This window comes from Haliotis asinina, chromosome 15, assembly GCF_037392515.1.
Source record: "Haliotis asinina isolate JCU_RB_2024 chromosome 15, JCU_Hal_asi_v2, whole genome shotgun sequence".
Taxonomy (NCBI): Eukaryota; Metazoa; Mollusca; class Gastropoda; order Lepetellida; family Haliotidae; genus Haliotis; species Haliotis asinina.
The window spans coordinates 30,366,563-30,379,457 of NC_090294.1; the positions used below are offsets into that span (position 1 = coordinate 30,366,563).

The following is a 12,895-nucleotide window of genomic DNA, read 5'->3' on the forward strand; positions in this document are numbered from 1 at the left end:
CAGCATGAGCATCGATCTACTCAAGTCGGGCACGATGACATGCGCCAACCAAGTCAGCGAGCCTGACCACCCGATCGTGTTAGTCGTCTCTTTCAACAAGCATGGGTAGCTGAAGTGCCACTCTGGACTTTCAAGGGTCTGGGACTGCATGGGTGGTAATGATATGAAATACAGGGTGAATTTGGGTTTGGTCCATCGGTGAGAGAGACATGTTTAGCCCCGCCGTATTTCGTTTATATCACATCGTATCAGTTTAGAGGTGAAAGCAGAACCCGAAGTGATGCAAGTCTAAATTATTTACACCTTAAGTGATACCAGAAAGTGTGGCGCGAACACAAAATCAGAGAGGCAACTCAGTAAAAAACAAAGCGGAATGAAAACAATAAATAGAAGTTCGTGTAATCCCTGTAATTTGATACAAACTCACTAAGTTTACTGGACAAAACATAACACACGATGTAGAAAACAATATTTATTAAATTTCATAGTCAGTGTAATCATAAATAAACACATAATCCGGATGAGATCAGGATATAGAGATATAATTAATTCAGCATGTATTCTATATATTACTGGGCTCGTGCACATTGCAAAATATTGAACATATATATAGCTGTATCCACAGACAACACAAAAAACAGTCATGGCTTGTGAAAACAGGTTCAAACGGATAAACGTGTTAGAGCAATTGCAAGGTAATGACATTCAGCAAGGAAATAAACAAGTAACAAAACTAACAGGACACGACAAAACTAGCAAAGCACGACAAACAAAACAGCAGTTATGGGGTAAAACAATTGTTAAAGTGTAAATAGCTCTCAATACATACATACACAAAACATTCGAATTCGAAACTTGTTTTCCCAATGTGTCAATTGTTGTGTGTGCGTGCGTGCATGCGTGCATGCGTGTGCATGTGTGTGTGCGGGTCATGTCACTGGAGGCATCATTAAGGCGTGGGGTTGCTTTATCACTTTTTTCTAATAACGTTTGTATGACTCAAATAAACAATCAGTGGAGTAGACAGAGTTAAAGGGGGCGATCGCTAGCATTGTTTATCGGAAAACAGTGGAAGGGTGCTGGGAGAAGCAATGCTCAAGACAAGGGTTAAATGCATTAGCGTACATTTTGAAACTATACGCTTCTCAACCTAGGCGCGGTTATTCACAACACGCAGTCAAAATAGCACGTGCAAGCATAGCAGTCATAACGGGAACGCCCATAGCATTCCGATCAAGTACAACGTTAATGGCAGTTTTATCGACCGTAAATCTCAGGGGGTTGGGTACTATTGACCAAACGCAGTATTTATTCGCTTGTTATAAATCCTGAATCACAACGAGTCGACTTACACAACCCTGACCCCTGGCGCGTGGAAAGAGTTTCCTGTCCACGTGGAACGACTACTTGCTACAGGATCCTGGACTGACAGTTTAGTTATGTAATGTCCCTTTCCTGCTCGCGAGGACAGTATTCAATAATCCACTTAACGACGAGGTCTTTGCTTACACTGGCAATAACAACAAAAGAAAGGATATTTGTCGTTCACGTCGGTGGTAACACATATTACGTTACACACTCCCATGGAAGTCGAACCACTGAAAAGGCCGGCCTCGATAGACACATATTCGAGGACATTGTTTTGCAGTGACAATTGACTTTAGTCTGCCAAAATCTACCATACTGATTGACGGTCTGTTGATAGCATTCATGAGCTATGAACACTTTTTAACATTACTTCAGAACACTTACAAAAACTGTTGGACTAAAAACACGTGACTGAATTACATATAACATGTCATATCCATACCAGGGACATGTTATGAAATAAATATTGCTGCTTGCCAAGATATCTCATGAAGATTTGACTTTGCAAACACCATTTTGCTCGATCTTGACTCTACCATTTTGATCGGCCTTGGCCTCAGTCTTCTCATCCTTAAGATACCCCACTCCTCTCGCGTGTGGTCCCATATAGTCTTTAAAGATGAAATCCCAGACAACCTTACACCAAGACGTATGGTAGGGAAGATCATCATAAAACTCGCCCGCTATCTTCTTAACTTCCGGTAAGCGAGAGTACGGAATGTAAGGAAAGTCATGGTGTTCAATATGATACCCAACATTAAAAAGAACAAAGTTAAGAGGCCCATAGTACGAGTGAGTCGCCTGCCCTCCGTTGAAGAGATAGTGTTCCGAGATAAAATGGCCGGCAAGTGGATGGAGACCCAGGGCCATGAGTGTTCCGGCCAGAAGGTATACCAGGGACTTAACGCCGAATACCTTCAGGATGACGACGTCAAATATCAACTGAACAGCAGTATTGATCATCTCCCACCCTGTTAGAGGTTTGGGGCTCTTGTAGAAAGGCCGTATCCCATGGATGATGGGGTGCAATAAGAGCCATAACATCTTAGTGATGGGATGTCTGAACAGATAACTCTCGAGACGAGTTGGTATGTCCACGTCTTGGTACTCTTCCCCGAGGTACCGGTGATGGTCCGTGTGATACTTCTTGTATGTTACTGCCATAGGAACAGCCATTGGCAAATTACACCATATACTGAGAATCCTATTGAGAGCCGGACGGCTGTGTCCAAATGCAAGATTATGGCCAATCTCATGTATAGCACTTCCAAGGGAATGGTTTAGAACACCTCCAAAACAGTACGATAGAATGAGGATGCTAGACCAGTTGGCATCCTGTAGAACCCAACACATGAACAACTGGATCAGTACTTCTACCGTGGTTATGTAGGCGATGTTGGAGTCGTAGCCCATGAGTTGTTTGATCTGAGGGTACTTCTTGAGGATCTTTCGCCTCCTCTCCGTGTGGGGCTCCTCAGTGAACTCCCAGTCTTCATCCTTCCCAGCTGCTCTGGTTGCTAAACTCAGGAACCTGTGGAACCAGCTCATGGCCAAATCGGGATGTGGGCTCTTCTGTAAACAAAGGTGCAATTGTCATAAGAAATTTAAAATACATCTTATCATATGTTATATTCAAAACATGTTCAGACCTAATACCACTGTCATTATGTATACAGCAATATACACGGTCGATACATACACACACACATACACACACACACACACACACACATAGCAGTACTCGCGGACGATAAAGTATACAGCAATAAACACGATCATTATGTATACACAATGTAGCAATATACACGGTCGTTATGTATACAGTAATATGCACGGTCGTTATGTATACAGCAATATGCACGGTCATTATGTATACAGCAATATGCACGGTCATTATGTATACAGCGGTACACACGTCGTTATGTATACAGCAATATACTCGCAGTCATTATGTATACAGTCATACACAGGGTCGTTGCATATACATAGATTGGTCGATAACTCCATCTAACTCCGAGTAAATTAAACCTTTTTGAAACAGCATATATGAAGAAAATATACAAATGACTCGTTTATGAGGGATCTTTGGTCTGTAATTAACTGTGATAATGATTTTATGTTGTGGCTGTCCTTGGAGACAGCACCACTAAGGTAGAATTCCTGTAATGTGTGGTGTGAGACACCGCCGACGTGGCATTAATCCTTATTTCTCCCGAATACATCGGTCTACCTCCTGTTTACTGTTTCTATGATAATGAAGTGGCCTCAGACAGCTTTCCTGCCATCTTCGTTGACTACTTCCATTGATCCGACGCACAGCAACGGCCGTTCGACCGCACTAAACTGCTGAATCATTCATGTTGGTTTACACCGCCGTTAGAGAGGTTAGACCAACATTTGTTCTTAAATTTACATTTTACTTCCGAATGAAACAATTGGTAAATCCATTCTCTAGTGCATAGCAAACCCAGCTTTGTGTAAATAATGCCTAGCCAGGTATAGGTACAACTTGGAGACCTGGTACCTGCGTGGGCTTCTCTTGTGCAATACCCTTCCAAACTGCCGTGGCAGAGTCCGCTCATGCAGAATAATTAAAAATTTACCAAATCGACAACAGAACTATAGCAATGTAAGCCGTGGTTAAAAGGATCCTATTAAGCTCAGTAGTAAGTTGGCGATCTAATTTGAATAAAAAGAGTGGCAATGTTTACACCAAGCACTAACAGAGAGAAATAAGAATATTGTTCCATAATCTCCTTGTCCTTCACGACCGCTGATAAATCTATGTATGTCACATTGTACGGAATAAACTAAAACCTACATTAATTTCTACCACCAACAAACTAGTTGTGTAAGTAAACGCCACAGCAGTGTAAACATTTCCTTCTTCTTCGTCCCATCTCACCTCTCATCTCGTTAAAGCACAAGCAGCATAGATGAGAAGAAATGTGAAAGCATGATCTTTTGCTAAGATCTTACCATGCAATGTGAATGCAAGGCCTCGGAAAATGGGGTCGTATGGGTTGCAATCCCCACTGTGTACAGTTACAAAGAAGAGTGAAGTTGCCACGTCCGTCAGGTACAGGGCGACTTGGGACGATCTTGGCCCAGATTTCTATCCCTACAGATAACGGACGGTATCAGAGTGGGTTTTTCTGTCAAGCAGGGCCACGTTGGAGCGTATCTGATAACGCCACATAAACTCCATGGTAACGCGCCCCATCGTGAGTCTGCCGGACGACGCAGTATTCCAGCTGGATGTCCTACTCTTCGAATACCCGAAGCAAACATATCGGCGCTACACTCACAATGTTAATTATAACCACTTGGAAACAAAATGTGACTAAGTTGCATGTAAAACTGTGAAAGACTGCCACATGTTGCACAATACGGCCAGCCCGCACCTGTTATCGTAGTTAGTCACATACCAAGTAGTACAGACACTAAGCAGAAACTGCACGTCGCCCGTGTGCAGCTCCCATGCATATTTAATTCATCTATTCAACTTAGGAAGTACTGTATTGACATCTGTCGTATTTTATTGATAGCTCTCATGCTTTCAGCGAGTGTCCGGGGCGATGCCAATTGACTGCTTTCTATGTGAGAATAATGACTGGCCCATTCTTGTCCAGGCTAATGCAAGACCGTGCAGAATATCACATATGCTGCTTATAATCTGTGATAATTGACACGATACTCGTTTTACGATTAAAGTTTACTTTGGTTAATTTTGAAAACCCACACTGTAGAGTAGAGCAGACTTGTGCACTCATTTTAAGCTAATTGTACCCGGTCAGTCCTATTCATAAAACGTTCGTAGCGCTACGACATTCTTAAGTCTATACTAAACTATAGAGTTACAACAAGTCGTTACGACCACTTTGACGGTCAAGACCCTGGGGAAATCTGGACTTGGTACATTTAGGGTTTGGGCATTGCAAGGAGGGATAGGCTGTAGAGAAACTCCAATAGTTCAGGGATTGCGAGACAGACTATTTTTTAAGCTACATGCCGACGCTCTGCTGAAGTAGACTGCAGGGTAAACGTGAAAACGCCGAAATACCTACGTGTTGTCCGTTCACTGACGTGTGTGATATAACACGTACAAATTTATTGATTGTATTTCGACATTATAACCCAGAAACCAGAGGATGTGTTTTATATTTACTGGTTATTGATCCATCGATCTTAATACTGTTAACGAATGTCGTCTATATGGCCAGATGCTACATTACTCAGGCACCCTGAAACTAATATCCTGCAGGGAAATTCAAATACACGACTATGCAGCTTTCGATTTCTGCCAGTTTTTCAAATCATCCCGTTTCTATGAAGGAGAAACACAGTTCTGCTGAGAACGAGTGTCTGGTGTATTGGGGGAGTCCCCGGATATGGCGCGACAGATAAAACTTCCTTACCGATGCTAGTATTTATTACCCTTAAGATACATTTGTCAAATTCTGATTGGTTAAGAGCAGAAAGCATACGAAACCATCTAGGCAGACTAGCCAGGGTGTACGAACTGCACAACCCGTCAAATCTGTCAGGTGACACACTACACGGTTTGAACGAATGACCTTCACCTTAGATGGTATATGGCTGCCAAATGGCTGATTTTAGAGACGGCGTATACAAATAATAGTATAACCACAGAGTACTAAAAATGCAGCCACAATTCCTTATTTGTTTGTGTCAATACATATATAAAATAAAGCTTCTGTATTCCACTTGTCGTTTAACAAAATCTCAAATTAGATCATTTTTATCATAAACTAAGCTATCTCGAGTTATCTCCCTTTATGGCCGTTTCATATTCCGTATCCGCTTTCAGATTGATCCCACAACCCCCGAGTTTTCATACCTAAGCATTTTAATGCAGAACGTGACATATTCAGTAAGTTCTCTAGACAAGAGCAAAATGGGCTGCCAAGAATACAATGTTACCATCAGCCAAAATTGTGACGTCTTCTAGTGGCGATCTGCCCTGAGCACAGCGCAGCGTAGCGCTAGACCCATATGGCTGGGAAAATCGTTATGTTTGTATTCCGGTTCTGGGATAACAAATTTAGTGTATTTTGTGAGTTTGGCTAGCATGGGCAAACTGAAAAGAAATCATGATGTTAGGAGTAAGTATTGTAATAAAAATGGCGAAACGTTTTGCGTCTCATTCTGCCGAAGATCTTAAGGGTAATAAATTCGCCACACGGTGTTTTGGAAACGTGTACGGGACTGTAAGACCCTTGTAAATTCAGGAAATATGGAATTTAGAAGGGTCTTACAGTCCCGTACACCCTTTCAAAACACCGTGTAACTAATAATATCCAGTAGTGTACGACGTCAGTTCACAAGTACAAGCGTCCGGACCTTGTTTGTAGGTTTGAATCCAACAGTAGCCTTGATTATGATCCTTGTTCTGTCGCCAAAATGGTAGAGCAGATGTATCAGGGACAGAGTTGGTCTTTAGTTAACCATGCTTGTCGCAAAAGGCGTAAGAGTATCGGGTAGTCAGGCTCGCTGATTTGGTTGACACATCGAGTCCATACTGCGTAGTTCGATGCTAATACAGTGAATTGTCTGCCAAGACTCGATTCTTTACACACTGCCGCCATATAACTGGAATATTGCTGAGTGTGGGCGTTTAACAAAAAATCAAACAATTAAATCGCCAAAGTTGTAAACGTTGAAAGTGTACACTGCTTTGAGGTTTCGCCCATATAAGCTATCTTGGGCCAGTTTGTATCTGACAAGCGGTTAACGACGGTTTCAGATGATCAATATTTCTACAGTTCAATACCTAACATAACTATACCCGAACAAGCTATAACTTGTCACCAGAACATGAATAGTGATGTGTGTTTGGGAGAAAAAATCTCCACAATGCATATCGACGGTGTTCGTGCCATCACAATGCAAATGATTCACAGCAGTGGTTTCCTCTCGTGATTCAATACACTGAATACTGCTTGCACCGAAAAGCTGACTCGTGCAGTAAATGTCAGAAGGTTAGACATCAGAAGTAGTTTGAAAATAAACAGTAACATTTTAAAACTTGAGAACTTGTTGCTCTGTTGTGAGTAGATATTGTGTTTACGATGTTGTTTATATACGTAGTAAACAAGGAACTAACAGCCAGTAAACACATCCACCAAATACGTCCCACATCCATCTATTCAGCACCAAAATGTAGTCTTAAAAACTGAGGTGTGAAATCAACATCAGAGGTAAGAGTGACGTGTAGAATTCAACATCACGTCATCAGTACTAGTAAAACATTGTGGACCCAACGCAAAGAACGCATTAATGTAGAAACAGCGCTAGCTTTGTGCGAGACGGCTCATTTCTATCTTGCTCAGGTTGCAAAGCTGTGCGCCCACATGTCTCTTGTGGGGTGATCACCATGCTGGCAGAATCACTTGATCAGATCTCATGCTCTACACCATCACCTTCACCAACTGCAGCCGTGCACAGTGCAGCCAAAGTTGTTACCGCGACGCCCAAACACGCAAAAGAGACCAGCTTCACAGGTCAGCAGGTTTCTCAACACAGACTATGTATATCTTAATACCCTAATTCAGCCACTGAAACCAAACAGAGTTCTGCGTTCACTAGGTAAAAATCCCCAGCGATACACCTCTCTGCGTCTGTATGGAACTCCCTTCAGGGACACATGAAATCATTACAAAGCGAGAATGTGAGTGAGTTTTAGCACTTTTAGCAATATTCCCGAATGTGTGAGTGAGTTTAGCTGTTTGTTAAAATTCTACTTTTTGTTGACAAAAAATATAACAAAATTTGTAGAGCTGGTGTGTTTTTCCAATTTACTTTGGTGTTAGTTTGAGTCATTTACGATTATTTGTTTTTAAGTTAGAGTGCAATTCATTGGGGATATTTCGATTCAAATGGACTTCAGTAATATTCCCGAAATATCACGGCGGGGAACACCAGAGATGCGCTTCACACATTGTACCCATGTGGGAAATCGAACCCGGGTCTTCGGCGAGACGAGCGACCGCTAGGCTACACTATTGTTCCTTTTAGCAACGCGAGTATCATTTGGATCAAGTTGAAAATGTAGGTCATCCAAACTGCTTATGACCATCCTGTAATATGAATAGTCAGGATGTGTCTTGTATGTAATCCGCCTGTGGACAACTGAAGCGTAAGAGCAGTGTACGTTTCACGCCGCTTTCAGCAATATTCCAGATTTAACACATTGTAGACTGCAGAGTGAAGTGTTAACACTTTAATCACTAGGCCACCCCACCGCTACCTCTAGATGACAGTGGCCCACCTCGTATATGCCTGCCATCATATAATAGTCTGCAGTGTTATTGACGCACGTTTCCAGGCCATCATGCTCACTGGAATTACCTAGCATCGGCAGGTACCATCTGTTCACACGGTATTCTGAACAATGTATGTATAATTCATCTACATCTGGGGTGTATCTCATGTCCATCTGGCGATAGAGGGTGCACGGAGGTCCAGCAAATATGTGCTTCATACAATATTGCTGACAAGGTATATGTCCAAACAATTGCTAGTTCTCTCCAATGACAATAATAATCTCATTAAGGAAACATTCCACGGGATTTGTAAAAGAGACTCAACGTGTCGAGGTCATGACGTTCTCGTTAATGATAAACAGAAAAGCATATATATCAGTAGAATATTTTGATCCCTTTGACAAGAAAAGTAATTGACAAAGCTTTGGAAAAAGATGCCAAATGTGCAGGCCGTGCTTACGAAATGTCACTGATGCATCCCAAGTCGTTGGCCAACTCATTGTGTCTTAGTTTGGGTAACTTCCAGTCTGTTGGTTCATACTGGAATAGTACCCGGGTTTTCTGCCAGGAAAAACACAGTTCTTCTGACACATACAGCATTTTTTAAAGTTCATATTTTCCACGAAAGGTCCCTGTGGGTTTGAATTGGTAGTGCTTCCTCCGATAAGTCCCATTCGCTGTCTGGGCTGCGTGTAAAGGGGACAAGGACCCTGAGCTGATGATGGATCTAACCAGTCTGAAAGCCAGGATCACCTGCTTTTCTGTAGTCATTTATTTAATAGTAATATGATCCACACGATACTGGTAAATAGAAATGATATGATCACATCTGCTGGGGAATAGGCGATCAGATCTCCAGGGCTCTGGTGACTGGTGTGATGAGATAATAGCACACTAGGTTGTTTAACAGTTGTTCGTTTCAAACTTGCATTTACAGCCTTTGCCGCTAGCAAACGATAATCCCCCACACTTTGTTGTCCACACACTCTTGCGTCTACTCCTTAGTAAGAACGGCACCGAGTTCATTGGGTGTGGTTGGTGAATTTGGTGATGACAGACACGCAAGTAAGGTCCCAGACGAGTTTGGGAGTACTGGTCGTGGCTAGCTTTCTTACATCTCACAATAATGGCACCATGAAGACGTGCGTTATGACCTGGAACGATGAAGAATGCCCAACATGCTGATGCAAATAGGACGACGAGTGCAATGTTGTTGTCTATACAGTATCGACCGGTTTCTCTGGGCAGTCCCACCAGTTCAGCCATTCAGCCATACCCTCTAGGGTAACTTCCTTGGCGTGGATGCCAGGTTTCTTTTCCAAGTAAACTAGAGTTACATGCCCTTGAAAATAGTTCGGCGACTGCACTATTGCTTTCTATCTGTGCTGTTTTGCTCAGTCAACTTCAGTAAAATGGCTACGAGATGGGTACGACTGTTCGAGTCTCCTTTCAGGTTACGGAAATCGGCGAATAGTTACGAATGGCATATCGCAAGGTGGCGCGCGCAAAGAAAGCCGGGAACCAGCTCAGTACCAGAAGTAGCGCCTCGCTACTATCGTAGCGTTTTCGTACCTGAAGTATCTCCTTTTCTCTAACACAGACTTACGACAGTTGTAGCGGGTCCAGACCTTTTATTTGGGTCGACTCGGACTGTCAAAAATTTACCCAGTTCAGTTGTCGGGTTGGCCCTCAGTTTCTCGTCCCTGTGTACATTCTAATACAATTTGACCAATCTCATGTAACCAATGGCCATAACAACATCGATGAACGATAACTGTTTAGGGTGGCGGATCGATAGTCACCAATACACCTGACCGTATCGCAATCGTCCTGCCCTTGTCAAGCCACACGGGGCAAATCGTTATGGGCAAAATCTATGAGGAACGCAATTACCTTTACACGGTGATATTTGCAGTGAATAATGACTAAGTAACCGACTGTACTGCTGATTTAGGAGCGCTACTGCCGAGGACTTGTGACATTCCAACCCCACCATAACCCGAGGTAGCTCCTCGCTAGTCGATATGACGGTGGGGTTAAGGGACAACCAGGCCTCTGTCCACCCCTGAAACCTGTCTATACACACATACCCAACGACTACAGGACAGCTCGCAATTCCAATTTACCCGCATCAGCTCGCGTCGCATTATTACGATAGAGTGGATAGGGTGTCATATCAACCGGTAGACCAAAACAACTGAAAGCACTTAAATTTGGGCACGTAAATAAACAAGCTACCGAGATCCGATAGTATCCTCGGACGTCACGACGAAGCTCGCAGCATGTGATAACAGTGCTCCTTAGATGCTTGACGTTTGATCCTTGTTGTTAGACATTAAGCTGCTACTGTGTAAGCTGTATTGCCTGTTTCCTCCTTGTATGTCCTGCCTCACACTTTTTCTCCCACTGACCTGCTCCGAGCCTACGTCCCGACACCCATATCAGTATTGTACCTGCCTCCAAGTAGAGGTACATGCACGTGGGACACATATACCGTTGATAGCATGCAGCAGCTTGTACATGTACGAGGGACAGCACATAGCGTTACATGCACGTACAAATGACGTTGGTAGCAGATATCATGTTTGTGCAAGTAATCAACACATGCAGTCCGCATCCCAACAGTTAAACCTGTCCCACTATACGCCCTAAATACGCGAAGACTTCCTTTCAACAACACATTGCGTACACGTGTATTTATTTATGCGAAGAGAGACTTTACAACAACGGCACGCGTTCCGGCATACCACACGTCGTCCACAACTGACACTGACCACTGTTTGGTCATGTACAGCCACTATAAGTTTTGCTATCTATCAAATTACTGACTGCGACCTTGCCAAAAATAGAAAATTAAAATGTACCCATTTACAATTCCATTGCCACTTACTGAATAAAGACAGGGACCAGTCGACACACCACATTTCATCTCATTACTTGTGGGGCGATAGTATAGTTCAGCTTCAGGTGTCAGTCACATTCACGCACGCACGCACGCACGCACGCACGCACGCACGCACGCACGCACGCACGAGCACACATACAAAGTCGATTAGTACATGACGCACGCGCGCACACACATATAGTTGTAAAGATACTGTGCCGATAAAGGATTTAATTGGATTTCAAAATAGCACTGAGAGTTAGTAATACTTGCAGGTAGTTTGCGTTTTTTGCTTGGGTCAGCCTTGTACAAATGTAGAAGTTAATATAACATACGTTTGCCCGAGAGAACAAAAACAAATACAATACATTCAGTCATTCATTCCACTTTGGGTAATAAGTTGTTCAGTTATAAAAAATGCGTTCAGCTAACATGAGTACATGCACACAGCAATGACATACTGAGTGTGTGGAATGTTCGGGATACGGGTAAAGATGCCCTACTTTGCTATGAATTGCAAGAATAACCCAGAAAATTCCACAGTTAAATGTTGTATCACCTGTACTTTTACCTGTAAAGCCACATTTATTTATTATATCCCGTACCCCCTTCTAAACATGACTGGATGTATATTTAGATGAAACACCTTTTTTCAAGAACAATGCTGCTACAAGCTGTTTCTCATGTGGAAATATTTAAATATATTACATTTTCTTTCGCTTGAGTTGTTTTTTTTTAATTACGTATGTTGCATTTGGATTAGATAGTAGGCAAGTTGAGCTTTATGAAGTGTTAACAACATTTATTCTTTGTCAGAAAATAGTACTTGAAGCTGAACATTCTTAAATGTTACTCACCTGCGGAAACTGCCCAGTAGTTCCGTGTGTCAGTTGCGGGAACGCTAACGTGAATGTGAAGCTTCAAGCTGTCATGTGACATGAATCTGTAAATAGCACGTGATAAGTGAAGAGAGGATTGGAAATTACTCATACTGTTTACCTGCCAACGACCTGTATGTGGCAATAAGACCTAAGATGACCCGTGGTTGAGTCGATGATACTTAGCAATATACTTCACATATCAACAACAAATGTCACATGTAGTAATTTAGTGTTATATAAATATCAAATATAGTGTTAAAATCATTTAGACAAGGCTACCTTTTAGCATTATTTCTCAACATGATGCGCTTTAATGCTAATCAGTTTCACATTTAGAAAGCACACACATATAAAAAAAACAACAGAAAAACAATCATGTTATTCCATGTACAAGGAGGATGTCATTCAATGCTAAAATTGAATGATTGAATGACGTTGTTGGTTATTTATTATATGCAGTCGTGTTGCTACTACAC

At 42.3% G+C, this 12,895-nt stretch overlaps 1 protein-coding gene across 2 annotated transcripts; it reads right to left on the minus strand.

The window, feature by feature from the left end:
• Window positions 1–457: 457 nt before the first annotated feature.
• On the minus strand, window positions 458–12,503 carry LOC137266071 (sphingolipid delta(4)-desaturase DES1-like). 2 transcript variants are annotated; one of them, XM_067801573.1, is made up of 2 exons: window positions 12,396–12,503; window positions 458–2,940 (listed from the first exon to the last, which is right to left on the minus strand). In XM_067801573.1, exon 2 carries the CDS (start codon window positions 2,914–2,916, stop codon window positions 1,855–1,857), a length of 1,062 nt encoding a protein of 353 aa, XP_067657674.1. In that variant the 5' UTR covers window positions 2,917–2,940; window positions 12,396–12,503; the 3' UTR covers window positions 458–1,854. The 2 variants fall into 2 exon arrangements, with proteins under 2 accessions (XP_067657674.1, XP_067657675.1); XM_067801574.1 differs by lacking the exon at window positions 12,396–12,503 and adding an exon at window positions 4,348–4,615.
• Between the last annotated feature and the right edge of the window lie 392 nt (window positions 12,504–12,895).